At 39.6% G+C, this 12,794-nt stretch overlaps 1 protein-coding gene across 2 annotated transcripts in view; it reads right to left on the minus strand.

Annotated features, from left to right (window-relative positions):
- The window catches only part of LOC106902556 (complement C4-like), a 60,411-nt gene that overhangs the window by 25,236 nt on the left and 22,381 nt on the right, over positions 1 to 12,794 (minus strand). For both annotated transcript variants that reach the window (XM_014966142.1, XM_014966143.1), the window contains exons 8-18: positions 11,932 to 12,019; positions 9,843 to 9,948; positions 9,539 to 9,662; positions 8,033 to 8,148; positions 7,099 to 7,266; positions 6,189 to 6,386; positions 3,617 to 3,808; positions 2,115 to 2,264; positions 1,564 to 1,690; positions 1,121 to 1,192; positions 68 to 268 (exon numbers count right to left, since the gene is read on the minus strand). In XM_014966142.1, the coding sequence (XP_014821628.1) occupies positions 68 to 268; positions 1,121 to 1,192; positions 1,564 to 1,690; positions 2,115 to 2,264; positions 3,617 to 3,808; positions 6,189 to 6,386; positions 7,099 to 7,266; positions 8,033 to 8,148; positions 9,539 to 9,662; positions 9,843 to 9,948; positions 11,932 to 12,019 (1,542 nt within the window). The remainder of the gene's footprint in view (positions 1 to 67; positions 269 to 1,120; positions 1,193 to 1,563; positions 1,691 to 2,114; positions 2,265 to 3,616; positions 3,809 to 6,188; positions 6,387 to 7,098; positions 7,267 to 8,032; positions 8,149 to 9,538; positions 9,663 to 9,842; positions 9,949 to 11,931; positions 12,020 to 12,794) is intronic.

Genomic DNA, 12,794 nt, shown 5'->3' on the forward strand with positions numbered 1-12,794 from the left:
TTAACCCTCCCGTGCCACCCTATGAAGGGAATTTTTCTGTAGACAGTTGCATGCCGCCGTTCTTTACATCGTGCTAAGCCCACTCTCATCGTCTGCTTCGCCTGCTTCCTGAGGGTTGTGGCTTTCTCACAGCAGTCCTGGAAGGCTTTTCTGCATTCGGGGGAGTCAGCCACCTTTCTTAGCCTTTTATCGCAAGACAGCCTCATGGGATTCAATCTCATGCCATCTTCACAGCATTTTCGTAGAGTGGTGTTTTGATATTTGCTGGCTGCAATATAATTAAAGCCCAGAATTAGTCCTGTGGAGTAGCAATAAGCATGCAAGTGTTCATCATGCTCACTCTTGTCATTCTTTGCAGTTAATGCTTGTTGATATCGCAACAGTCTACCTTCAGTTGGGGACCCGTTCTCTGTCCTAAAACCAGTTTCCAGACACAGGAGGAAAGCATGGGCCCTAAGCTTCCTTTTCAAATTCAGACTGTGAATTAAAAACACCCCCTTACAGACTGGAGTTGGGTGTCTCAATAGAAATAGTCATGGCAGTGTTGTCATTCTTGAATAAAGAGACCAATTGCAAAAGCAAGGAAGATCCCAGCTTCAAGCCTGTATGTCTTCTGGCAAGGAAATATCAATTTATGCAAACTTTTTTTTTTTTTTTTAATTTAGGCCAAATATTATACTAGTTCTTCTCTTAATTGGAGCTCAAAATACCAAAGCTGGCACAACTTCTGAGCAGAACATCAAGAAAAAGAATAGGATCTATATAACAGTTCCTGTCCATACAAATAACTTTAAAAAACTTGAAAGCGACGACAGATTCCATGACATGATGTCTGGTAGAAATGTTTCGCATTTGGGATTATAAAATGGTGAATTAGTTTCTGTTTGCAGATGGGCCTCTCTTTGGTTTTGTTGTTTGGGCTGTTTTGATAAATGATGCATCGGGTTACACGGTATAATATACACGCTTGTGCTAGGTTATGGACCTTAACACAAGAACTGGGACTATGAATAAGTTGGTATCTTTTACTACCCTCTCACTTCTTGCCCCCTAGATGTAAGCCAGTTCCCTTTGCTTCCCCCTGCTAAACCTTTCAGGCCACCCAGGTGAGCAGACATACCAAGTCCTGACATTTTCTTCCGAAATTCCAAAGATCTTTTCTGCCTTTTGGTACCTTGGGGGCATTTATAGCCTGGGAAAGCAGAACAGAAGAGCTTGGTCATCATACTATGACAGTAACAGCCTGATCATTCAGGTCATTCACAGGAGGTCCATTTTTAGGACCCATCTCATTCACAGATGGTTCTCAGTTGGTCAAGTTACCCTACAGCCCGAGCCAGCTGCAGCCTGCCCCAGCTGAGCTGGGCACCAAAGGACCAGCAGCCAAGACCTGTGCTGTCTGAGCTGCCAGCAATCAGTGGAAAAAGAGAAGAAGAAAAATCCACAGGCAAGAGAGATCTTACAACATTATGATAAAATGTTTCTGATTTTTAAGCAATCGGCCATCCCAGATCTAGAGTGGTCTTCTACAAACATCTAAAGTAGAGGGCAGATTGCACTTACCTTCCCGAACATTGGATTTAATTGTATCTGATATAAAGGCCAGACCAACATCAGTAAAAACTTGAACACTATTTGCACCACCACCTGCAGAACATCCAAGATCATACGAATTCATAGCATTAAATACCTGCCAAACAAAAAAAGCATAGTACTGTACCTATCTGCAAAAGTTTTTTGTTTTGTTTTTTTTTTTTAATATATATATCTTTTTTTTTAAATTTATTGTCGCCTTTGACTCACAGAAGCAATACAAACTGGTGGCACAAGTGGCACCTGCAAACTGAGATTCATGCTGAGGGATGTTTCAGTTGGGGAACACTTCCAGTGTTTTCTTCTGTTTTTTAAAATTTACAAACTTGTCTACTGTAGCATGGCAATCCCCATTTAAATATATTGTCCATCTTAAATATATTCTAAATTGTAAAGCAAAAACATTTTCAAGTTTAGCAAAGTTGTGATTAAACAATTAATAGCCATTGATTAAATTTTGATCCTCTCATTAGTCATGGAAAATTTTGCTTGATTAGTGGATATTCTTACAGATATCTTACTTTTTTGGCTGTAAGCTTATTTTTCTTGTTCAGAACAAAAACTGCTTTATCAACCGCAGCTAAGGCAACTGTTCCTGCATGGTCCGTTTCAATCAGTAAATTGATGCTGTCTGTTGGTTCATATCTCTCTCGTTCTGTTCTCACTTTAATCTAAATAGAAAATATTGAAACAAAAGTGTCACATCTGTTAATTAAAAGCAAAGACTCCTTGGGCAGGGAATGCGGTTGGCTATGTCAGCGGTTAGAGGCTGAGGGATGGTCCTGTTTTGCTGTGTTTCTGCCTGGGATCCTGCGTTTTGGAAGATGTAGATGCAGAAATCTCCCTCTGGAGGACAATGTGGGGCATTAAAAGATGTATCTGTGCAGGATATTGGATGCTGCCTTTCAATGACACTTAAGCAGCTATGGGAATTAAAAGTATGTGTAAGGGGCTTGCTGAACCAGGGCATTCAACATAATTTTGTTATTTTCCAGTGGAAACAAAATGGCCATGAATTACAGCAAAAGACTAATTAATGTACAAAGTTAAATGACTTCAACCAGTCTGTAATAGTACTACCTGCTTTCTAACTCACACCTTAGTTTTTCAGCGTGACTGGCTTTTTATCTGGTGCACACCTGATGTACACAATTCTGTGGTTTAGAAGGCAGTAGCCATGATGATTATGAAATTAAGAGGAAATTTTTAAAAGAAATGCCAACTTATTTGTAACTGGGTATTGTCATTGTATGAATGAAGAATTGGCTTGTGTATTAGAGATGGATAATTTTTCCTGAAACCTTTTTTTCCCAATGGACTGTCACATTCTTTTTCCAAAACAAACATTTTCAAGGAAAAATAATTTTAGATGGCTGACACTTCTCAGTAGTTGTGTTTCATGCTATTGGGAAAAAATGTATTATCTTATTTTTTGTGTTCTATGTTATAGTACAGAGAAGGAGAAAGGTGAAAGAAAGGCTTAGAAGGATTAGAGGGACTCCTATTTTATCCACACTTCATTTTCTAATGTAAATTTTTTTAAGTGCTTTTGAAGTGCTACAAAATCTCAGAAAACTGCTTTTAACAGGAATGAAAAAGCTTGAAAAATTACTTCAAATTTCTTCCCCTCCCCCCAATAAATTGCTTCACTTTCTTTCACGGGATGCACCTCTCTACAAAAAGACAAAGTTATAAAGAGATTCTGCCCCTCAACTATTCTATTGGTGTTTCTATGTGGGTTTCTAATATATAGACACTCGTAGAGAGAAATTTATCTGTATGAAACTATATTTTTCATCTCTTTGAAGCACAACCTGTCCTGTGGAAGAAGGCTATCTCTACCATCACTCCTGGGAGCCTTTACCAGCTATATCTTTTAACAAGAATCCTGACGACTCCCTGTTTCAATAAAAATGAAATGTCTTTCACTTTTAACCCCAGGCCTACACTTGTGTTGCTGATACTCCATGGTTTTGATTTTATTTTGGAATACAGTAACAGAAGCTACTTGCTTTCAAAGTACCTTTCCTTCACAGACATCCATAACGTCCACCCACACAGAATCAGCAACAATCTCTTGACGGCCCCCATTTGCGATGAAGTAGTAAGCTAAAAAGCGAAAGGCAGGCACCATCTCCTCGGTGATTTTAAGGTTTATTATTTTGTTTGATGATGGGACCCTTCCCAAAAGCACAGCTTGACCCTTTGCCACAACCTGCAAGGCAGAAACAAACAGCAATCAAATATTGTGAATACACATTAGACTGGGCTTTGCATAATTTTATATACATGTATAGAATTTTCTGAAGCCATTTCTGTTTTAAATTTATTCTCTTCTAATGGCACTTAATAGTTTTAATTCCCAACCTGCCTAACAGTGTCCTGGAGGAGACCAGCACGCAGTGCCTTGAGCCCAGGAGTGTAGGGTTAAGCCTCTGCTGCACTGGCTTGGGTTTGTACACACATCTACCACCCTCCACTCAGCCTTACAGCTTGAAAAGGGGAGCCCAGATGGCAGTCTTATTTTAGTCTTCTACAACAGCAGATCCTCGCCCCCAGGAGTATGTCAGTTTTATTTAATCTGTAATCAGTACTGAATCTTTCAGATGGTAGAGAAGCGTTGGAGCAGGAGGTTTAACCCAAAAAGTATCATTCAGGATAAAGTATCACAGACTGGTCCTTAACTGATTTCAGATCATCTTTCACTACATGATTTCTTTCCTCCCACGTTACGTTAATTGTATTCATGTGTTGTCAGAGTGGAAAACAGACACATTGGCAGGACTGGTAGTGCTCTTCCCTGAAAAAAATACATGCAGCTTTCCTAAACACAGAATGAATGGGATTCAGGAAGAAACAAAGGCATGCTGCAGCCTGGACTGAAATCCTTAGTGCCTTCGGTTAGGTGACCAAAGCATGGAAGAGAGCTGCACTGCTGACCAGCCCCCTACACACCTTGCCTGTCCAGCACCGCATCTTCTGGGAGCCCAGCAGTGGCAATTCTAACCCTGTGATAAGTCATCCAATGAAAATAATCCCCCCAACCTAAATTTAACTCCTAGGGATATCATTATTGCAATATATCAGAGTCCTATCAGAAATAAATGGGAACTGGTGTCTGTGGTGTTTATCATCCTGGGAAATTTAAGACGCCAAGGGAAATTAGGATGAAGAGAGGGAAAAGGGGATTAAACACATTTGACATTCAACAGATTAGCTCCTGGAATGTATCCATGAACACATTTGTCTCTTTCAGCAAAATAAATAGTTCAAATTCCTGGTCCCAGGCTGAGCCAGATTGTTTACTCACTTTTCCATCTCTGGAACTGCTTTTCAGACCCAATTTCTGTATGCAATTTAGGGCCCTAACAGCCAATGCCTTTAATGATCTTTCATGACATTATCTGTTTGCTATAACACTGACCTACCCGTTAATTAACATCAGGTGCAGGTAATATGGAGCCATGGTAATATAAGAATTATATGTTATTCATGAAATTCCTGTCCAGCCTGCTCTAGGTGACCCTGCTTTGGCAAGGGGGCTGGACTAGATGATCTCTGAACGTCCCTTCCAATCCCTACAATTCTGTGAAATAAACAACAGCTAACTATGAAAGACATTTTCTGTGATATTCAAGGTCCCCTAAAATGACTAGTTTTTGTAGTTGCAGAGACAGAATCTTATGTATATGTATGATCTGCTCACAGCAAGGTAGGCAGTTCTGTAACAGCTGAAATAAAGGTATTCATGGGAATCAGACCAATAAAAATAATATTTTATATTGGCTTGTTACAAGGAAAGAATACAGATTGGTAGAAGTGGGAAAGAACTAGATCTGGATTAAGAGACATCAAATTGTCTCTTAGAAACCATAGAAGTCATCTGTCTAGGATTTCAGCTTCCAAGGCTGTCAGCTTAGTATCTTTCAAAAATATCCACATAATTATGCAGACAAACCTTACCCAATATGTACCTATTTGCTCTAGACTGTGTTAGAAACTGCAGGTTAAAATTTGTACTTCTATGTCCTTGTTCAGATCAAAAATGTCAAAGCCCTAAAATATATGCAAATATATCAAAATAACAGAATCATAGAAAAGTTTCTGGAAGGAACCTATGGAGACCTCTAGTTCAACTGGCTACTCTAAGATGTGCCATCACCAGTGTAACATTAGGTTAGATGTTTTCTCTAGTTGAGTGTCGAATGCTTCTCAAGATGGCAATTCCTTAAACTCTCTGGGGAACCTCTTCCAGTACTGCATTCACCACTAGTGAAAAGATTTTTCCAAAATGAACCTTCCAGGGAATAATTTGTAGCCTTTGTCTCTTGTTATATTGTGTGGCACCAACTGGGAAAGTTTGTCTCCATTATGTCTGTAATTCCTCTTCAAGAAATTTTAGGTTGCTATTAACTCAGTCTTAGCCTCTTCACCATACTGAACAAGCCCAGTTCCCTCAGCCTCTCTTGGCAGGTCAGGTGTGCTGAGACACTGACCATCCTGACTGCCCTTTGTTGGACCTCTACCGATTTCACTAGTAATTAGTTCTGGGTTGTATAATTTCTAAAAAAAATTACTGCTACTGTTCTGTTTACCATATAATAGAAATAGCCAATGTTTCCACCGCCAGACTGGTGAATATCATTCAAGGTGATGTGTAAGGTATCTCCAGGTGCCACAACAGTATGGGGGATGCTGATGCTGAGGTAGTTCGGGGAAGCAGACTGGTATCTTTCAGCTCTGATGCTGGTTTCAGGTGATTCTAATCTTTCTTTTCCCTCTTCAGCCTTCACCTGTCAGGGAAGAAAAGGACAGAGTGAGTAAAGTGTGTCTCTGGATATAATATAGTGACCCTTAATTTGTATCTTGCCTGGTTATTCAGAAAATGGTGGGAAATAAGACGAATGACTGGTGGTACCACTTTAGCAGAGCCTGGCATCAAAACCCAGGATTTTAACTACTTAATTCTCTCATCCTATTTTTTCTCCTGTTGTATTTGCAACTTGATATTTTTCAGCCTTCGCCCTTTTTGGATCAGGATCAACTTTGACATCTTTTTCCTATTTTATATTGTGAACATAACTGAACCCCTAACTGTCCACATGTAGCCTACTCTTTGTATTGCTTGGGGTTTTTCCTTCACTTTTTTTCCCATCATTTTCTGTCATTTCTCATGTTGGTATTCCTTACAGTCCCATTCCCATCCTCCGTGCCAGGAAAATGCACATCCAAACCACAAAAAAACCCCACCACTTCCACCAATGCATGTACTCCCAAAGCTCTGATGTACGAGACTGTCCTTCACTTTAGTGAGACATCCCTCAGGCCCCTGGTCTCTCTAAGATATCTTACAGAGCCTGGTCAAAGCTGTGCAGATGGTGTAACAAATGATGTTCCATCCTCTGTGCTAATTTAATGAAAACTCATCATCCTCACAGCCATTTGTAATTGTCTTATGAGCGTCAGTAATATATTTTTAAACATGGATGTTTGGGTTTTCTTTACCATTATTTGAAGCATCTGAGCATCTGCAGGGATGTTGAAAGTAAAGGGAATTAGACCATCTTTATTAGAAAGTTCGGTCTTCTTCATTGGGGGGCTTCCAGACAAGGTAACAGTAGCAGTTACAGGTAGAGGGGCAGCAGGAGAGCCATCAACCAAAGAGACAGACGCCTATTAGAAAAAAAAAAATATGTTTTTCTGTTACTTCAAGGCAATGCCTGGGTTTAAAAAATGCCCAGAAACAAGAAGCATTTTTTTTGTAAACTGACAAACAAAGCTGTACACATAAGCGAGTGATAATTTGAGTTTTGAGAGAAGGGGGCAGAAATCAACTCAGTCTGGACTCCAGCTAAGGTAAAAATCTGTGAACACAGATTAACACCTGCCTCAGACTTTCACTTAGCATCTATTACATCTTATCTGATCCCAGAGACATTTGTCTTTATTATAAGGTAAATCTCTAACTTCAACTCTTTGTAGAAAACTTTGTGGAAAAATTCAAAGGTGTGAAGTTTAAAAACTCAAAAACTTGAATGCATTTTTTTTAAAAAAAGACAATACCCTGTTTTAGTTTTCAGAATTTTAGTTTGATATGGGATTAATTTGGTACAACAGTAATATTTTAAACTTTTGATATGGAAGTGAGGAAAAGACTGCTACATGTTTTATAAAGTCTTGCAGTGCAACAGTGCACAGATGACTTCCAGAACTGAAAAAAAAAATAAAAAAATTCTGGCTTCAGTTTCCCTGCTTAGGGTCTGTATGAACAGAAATGAGACAAACCAGACACACAAACAGTAGCTCTGTACTGGACCTATTCCTGAAGGACTTTGTCCTACAGATCTCCCAATGGATTAGATAAGGATTTTATAAACAGGGCAGATATAAACCACTTGCTATGGAGGCAAACGGACACAGTTGGCTAAATGCTACATACCACAACAGAGAAGGGGGCTCCAGGCACAAAATACTTTTTGGTGTTAGACAGATCAACAACATAAGGAGATTTCACAAACTTCACATTGCTGAGTTCCTCTTCCCTCATCTCACCACCTGTTAATACCAAACATTATGTGTTGCTATGGGAGCAATAACCATGTACTTGTCTATTACCATGGCATCCATCATTTCTGTTCTCCAGATTAACTGCATTTTTAGCAGTTTATATAAAGAAAAGTGAAATATGATCCCTCCCCAAAGAGCTTCAGTCCTGAGAAGAGGAAGAGATGGGTACAGGCAGGTGGGGGACACAACCAGAGACAGCCAGTGTGACATGTGTGGTGCCCCAGAGAGGTGCCACTGGCGGGTGTGTGCTCTTCACAGCTCAGAAATGGAGGCCTGTGAAGTTGTTTGTTACTCACAACACAAAAACTTCCTTCTAATACATTGATTGGAACAAGATACCTGCAAACACAGGGCACACTGGTGCCACAGGAGCCACCTCCCTTTCCAAGCTGTTGGGGCTTCATTCCTGGGGGAAGGCTACATGAAATTCCAACATAAAAGTCACTTATAATCAGAAGGGAAACTTGTATCTTAGATCCTTAATTTTCTGAAAAAAAAGTTGGTTTTTTTTTTTCATATTTGGCTGGTGGTGAGAGTTACTATTACCTAATATCATCCTCTGCAACTTTGCACCTACAAGACATCTTGAGCAACTGCTTCCCATCTAAGATTCTTCTAGTTAAACCACTCATTCTTCTAGTTAACTTCTAGTTAAACCACTGCACATAATTACTTCTAAAAAACCCGGTTACATAGCTTGCTTTAAACTAAGTAAGTACTATATTGTACTTCTGCATATGCCAAGTATCACAGTCTGATAAAATGGTGGGAAGGCATAAGAAGACAAGCAGGATTCATGAGGGCTAGATCCTCCTCTGCGTTGCACTGTTGCTGTGGTACATATGCCTTACCTTGAGACTGATGGCTTTGCCAGCTGAGGTACAAAGCAAGCTAGGATACCTAGCCCAACTAATAACTTTGTATGTATGGAAGGAGTAGACAGGGCTGAGGCAAGTGGTCAAACAAGATCTCAAGAGGGGCAATTTATTTACATTCAGACAGGTGTCTGGTGCAACTCCAGACGGACTTGAGCATCTTAGATGTCCTCACAGTATTGTTTAATATGGAACAGACCCTGGAGGTGAGTACTTACAGGAGACCTGAGTACTTCTGGAGCAAAAGTGGAAGACCACGCAGGACTACCTAGGGCGTTTAAAGTGGTACTGGACGTTGGTGTTCAGATAAGTGAATCCCACCCAAGATTAAGCTTGTGAACAGAAGGGGATCAGATGAAAGAGACCATCATGCACTATAGCATGAGCCAGCTTAGCAGTGAAGATTGGTCCAGCAGGACAAGATTTCCCACGCAAAGAATTATAGTAGAGAAAGATCAATGTAAATATTACAGAATGTATCAGCTAAGGCATGGAGTACTCACTTGCAGTTTCTACAGTGGTAACAGCAACAAATAAATGAAACCCTTCTAGAGAGGAAATATTCCTTCCTGATTTCTCTTCCAAACGTGGTGTATTTAAAGTAACCTTTCCTTTTCCATTCTGAATCTAGAACATCAGTGAGGAAAAAAACAACGTGTCAACCCTTTACTGGTTTGTTGTATTAGAATTAAAAAATTGTTGCTTATAGCATGACTACGGTATTACAGGGATCTATATTTCAGTAACTTCTGATATTTCAGCTCACCAGGGATAAATCAGAGTAGTTCTACTGAACTCAGTACTTACTGGTAGCTGTTGTTCCAGGCCTGAAATAAACACTTTTTTCTCATTTTCATCAATTACGCCAAATCGCACATATGCTATACCTTGAACTCCTTTCCCATAAGAGTGTCTTTGGAAGGAAGAAAAATGAGATGAATCATTACATTAATAAAAAGCAAGCTTTAAGAAGACTAATCATTTTATGCTTAAATAAAATTGGTCTATCTGTAGGCATCCCATCTGTAACTAATAGCTTGAAAAAAAAAATTAGTCCCACTCACTGATAACTCAAACATGAAGACTTTTACTGGTCTGTGTACAAAGTTGTGATTTCATGTGCAGAGGAATATATGGAGTAAATCACAGTGGCAGAATCATATGTGGAGACATGATCTGAAAAAAATTACCCCAGAGTAATTTAAACAAATATTTTTTTAACAAATTAATAAGAACTTTAATTGTACAGAGAGGTTTCACCCAACTCACTCCCTTCACAAGGAGCAAGGGAGGTATCCAGTCTATTTAGCTGGAATGAAGAGCTAATTCCTTTGTACGAGACACCTCACAAGCACAGCATTTAAAATGAGGGGCCAGAGAATCCTCTCAGGGACAGATATGAAGTATTTGGGACCTCTAAAGACCCCCAGAGACAGATCATACCTGTCTCAGCATACCATGCTGAAATTTTAATACCTGCATTAGACAGAGTAAACACCCTCTGCCCCACGTGTCTCCTGTGGATTTAATCAGTGTAGCATAGGGACATTTTGTAAGTGAAAGATTTGCCAGAGAGGTATCTGTCTGGCCAGAACACCCCTGAACTCTCCATATAGATCATGGAGACAGAGGATAGGGCATGTTGTTGCACTTGGCAGGCTCCTTAATCAAGGAAACCCTGACAGATGGCATCCTCCTGCAGCACAGCATACAATGTACTATATGAGACCTGTCATGGCCATGGTGGCATCTTTTGCTGCTTCATCTCAGTTCTGTAAAGCTTCTTTCAAATTGACCTGATCTGCAGCACCGATCTGTAGCAATGAAACTGAGAGGCAGCTCTTATGAAAACTGCTTAAAATGCCAGAGCTAATAACTGCTGGGAACAACAGTCAATATACCAAATAACTGTTCATTACATGCACAGCCAGTTCAGAGAAATAAGTTCGATTATCAGGAATTCCAAATGTTGATTTTGATGAAAGTCAGGCAGGCCTGCGTAGCACCACTAGGACATTTTCCAATTGACAAAATAACAGTATCGAGTTATTCAACCCCATTTTTCCTCTTAAATAATTATGATGTTAATGGATAGTGGAGTTTTACAGTCCATAAACTCAAAATTCAGTGTTGCAACAACATAAGGAGAAAATACTAGAAAGGATTAAAGTATTGAGGTCAGTTGTATGATATCACTTCATATCAAAATATCAAATGATCATGATTAAAGCTAATAATTATTCAGTAGAACCAAGAATTGAAAGCGATCAAGGGGAGGTTAGAAGACTTGAGTTTGTTCAGCCAAGCAAATGAAGGTCAATGCAGGGATCCGTCTGCTCTCTCAAGGTGCAGTGGGGACAGAAAGGATCAGCACAGTCAAGGTGAGGAGCTCAAGGACAGCAGGGAGAAGACCAACAGGGTCTAAGCTGGCCAGGAATGAATTCAGACCAAAAATAAAACCCCGTAGAACTGAGGGAGTGTTGAATCAATATTCCACTCAGATATAGTGCTGATCCATACAGCACATCCAGTGACTGCATCCTGTTTGTGCCAGTGTGATTAAATGAAATTAAACAAGCACAGTGCTGTCTCAGAGACTGAGGCCTAGGAAATGTAATTAAATACCTTGCTAAAGGTATATAACATAGTCATGCACATGTCTGCAAACTAAATATTCAGAAAACCTTGTTTCAATTTGATTACAATCACTTGGACCCAGGTAGCATTTTACACTGATATCTCAAGTCAGTAGCGGAAACAGAGTCTAAAAGACTAATATCAGATCCAAGTAAAGCCAGAAGCTGGTTAACCATTAATGACAAGGAGCAGAAGCAGCTGCAAAGTTCATTATCTACTTATCTGCCTCCTAAACCAGCCTTGCAGTGAGCACACCTACTTTGCCTCGATATCAAACTCAAACTTTTCATTCCAAATGTGGTAGTATGGCTGATGTGGGATGAGTTTGACTTCAAAAGATGGAAGTTCTGCATGAAAAAACAAGAAAACAAGAGGTCATGACACGCGAGTTTCAAACATACCTTAAACTCCTGGCACTTGGCAACACCCACTGAGAGGATGCAGTTGCATTAGTGCTTTACTTTGAATCGCCAGTGCACTTCTGAAGCAAGTCTCCTGATCATCTTCCCTTACTCTGCTTTGCTTCAGTAGTGGAGCAGCCTTTGAGCACACAACCGATAATGGGCTAGCAGCAGTCAGAAGTAAACCCACCCTGAAATGGGTTGAGTGTGGACATGAGGTCCTCAGCATCAGCTGTGTCACTCTGCAATTTTCTCTATAAAGCCAAATTATTTGCTACTGTAGATATAGCTGGAGTAGTTTCCTCCTGGATGTAGGTGTTTGCAGAGGGGGCAGTAGCCTCCACTGTTCTGTTACATCCACTAGCTAAGGCAAAACAGTTTTGTTAAACTAAGATTTTCATATAATCCTGGGGTTTTCTTTGGCCTTTAAGAAAAAAACAAAACAAAACAACCCCACACTAAATTTTACAAGAAAGCATAATTTCAGTGCAAATAAATCAACCGATTTTTTGCCTCAAAATGTTAAATTTCTACATTTTAACTTTTTTCCACAGTGCCCTTACTTTTCTTTAAAAAACATTCTCTGAGTATAGGAACAACTCTTATCAACTTCCAAACTGAATTCTACTGAGAGAAAACAGGTACCTTTTTTTTTTTTTTTTTTTTTTTTTTTTAAAAAAAAAAAAAAAAAAAGGGGGGAAAAAAAAAAAAAAAAAAATTT

This window comes from Calidris pugnax, unplaced genomic scaffold, assembly GCF_001431845.1.
Source record: "Calidris pugnax isolate Ruff unplaced genomic scaffold, ASM143184v1 scaffold20, whole genome shotgun sequence".
Classification (NCBI taxonomy): domain Eukaryota; kingdom Metazoa; phylum Chordata; class Aves; order Charadriiformes; family Scolopacidae; genus Calidris; species Calidris pugnax.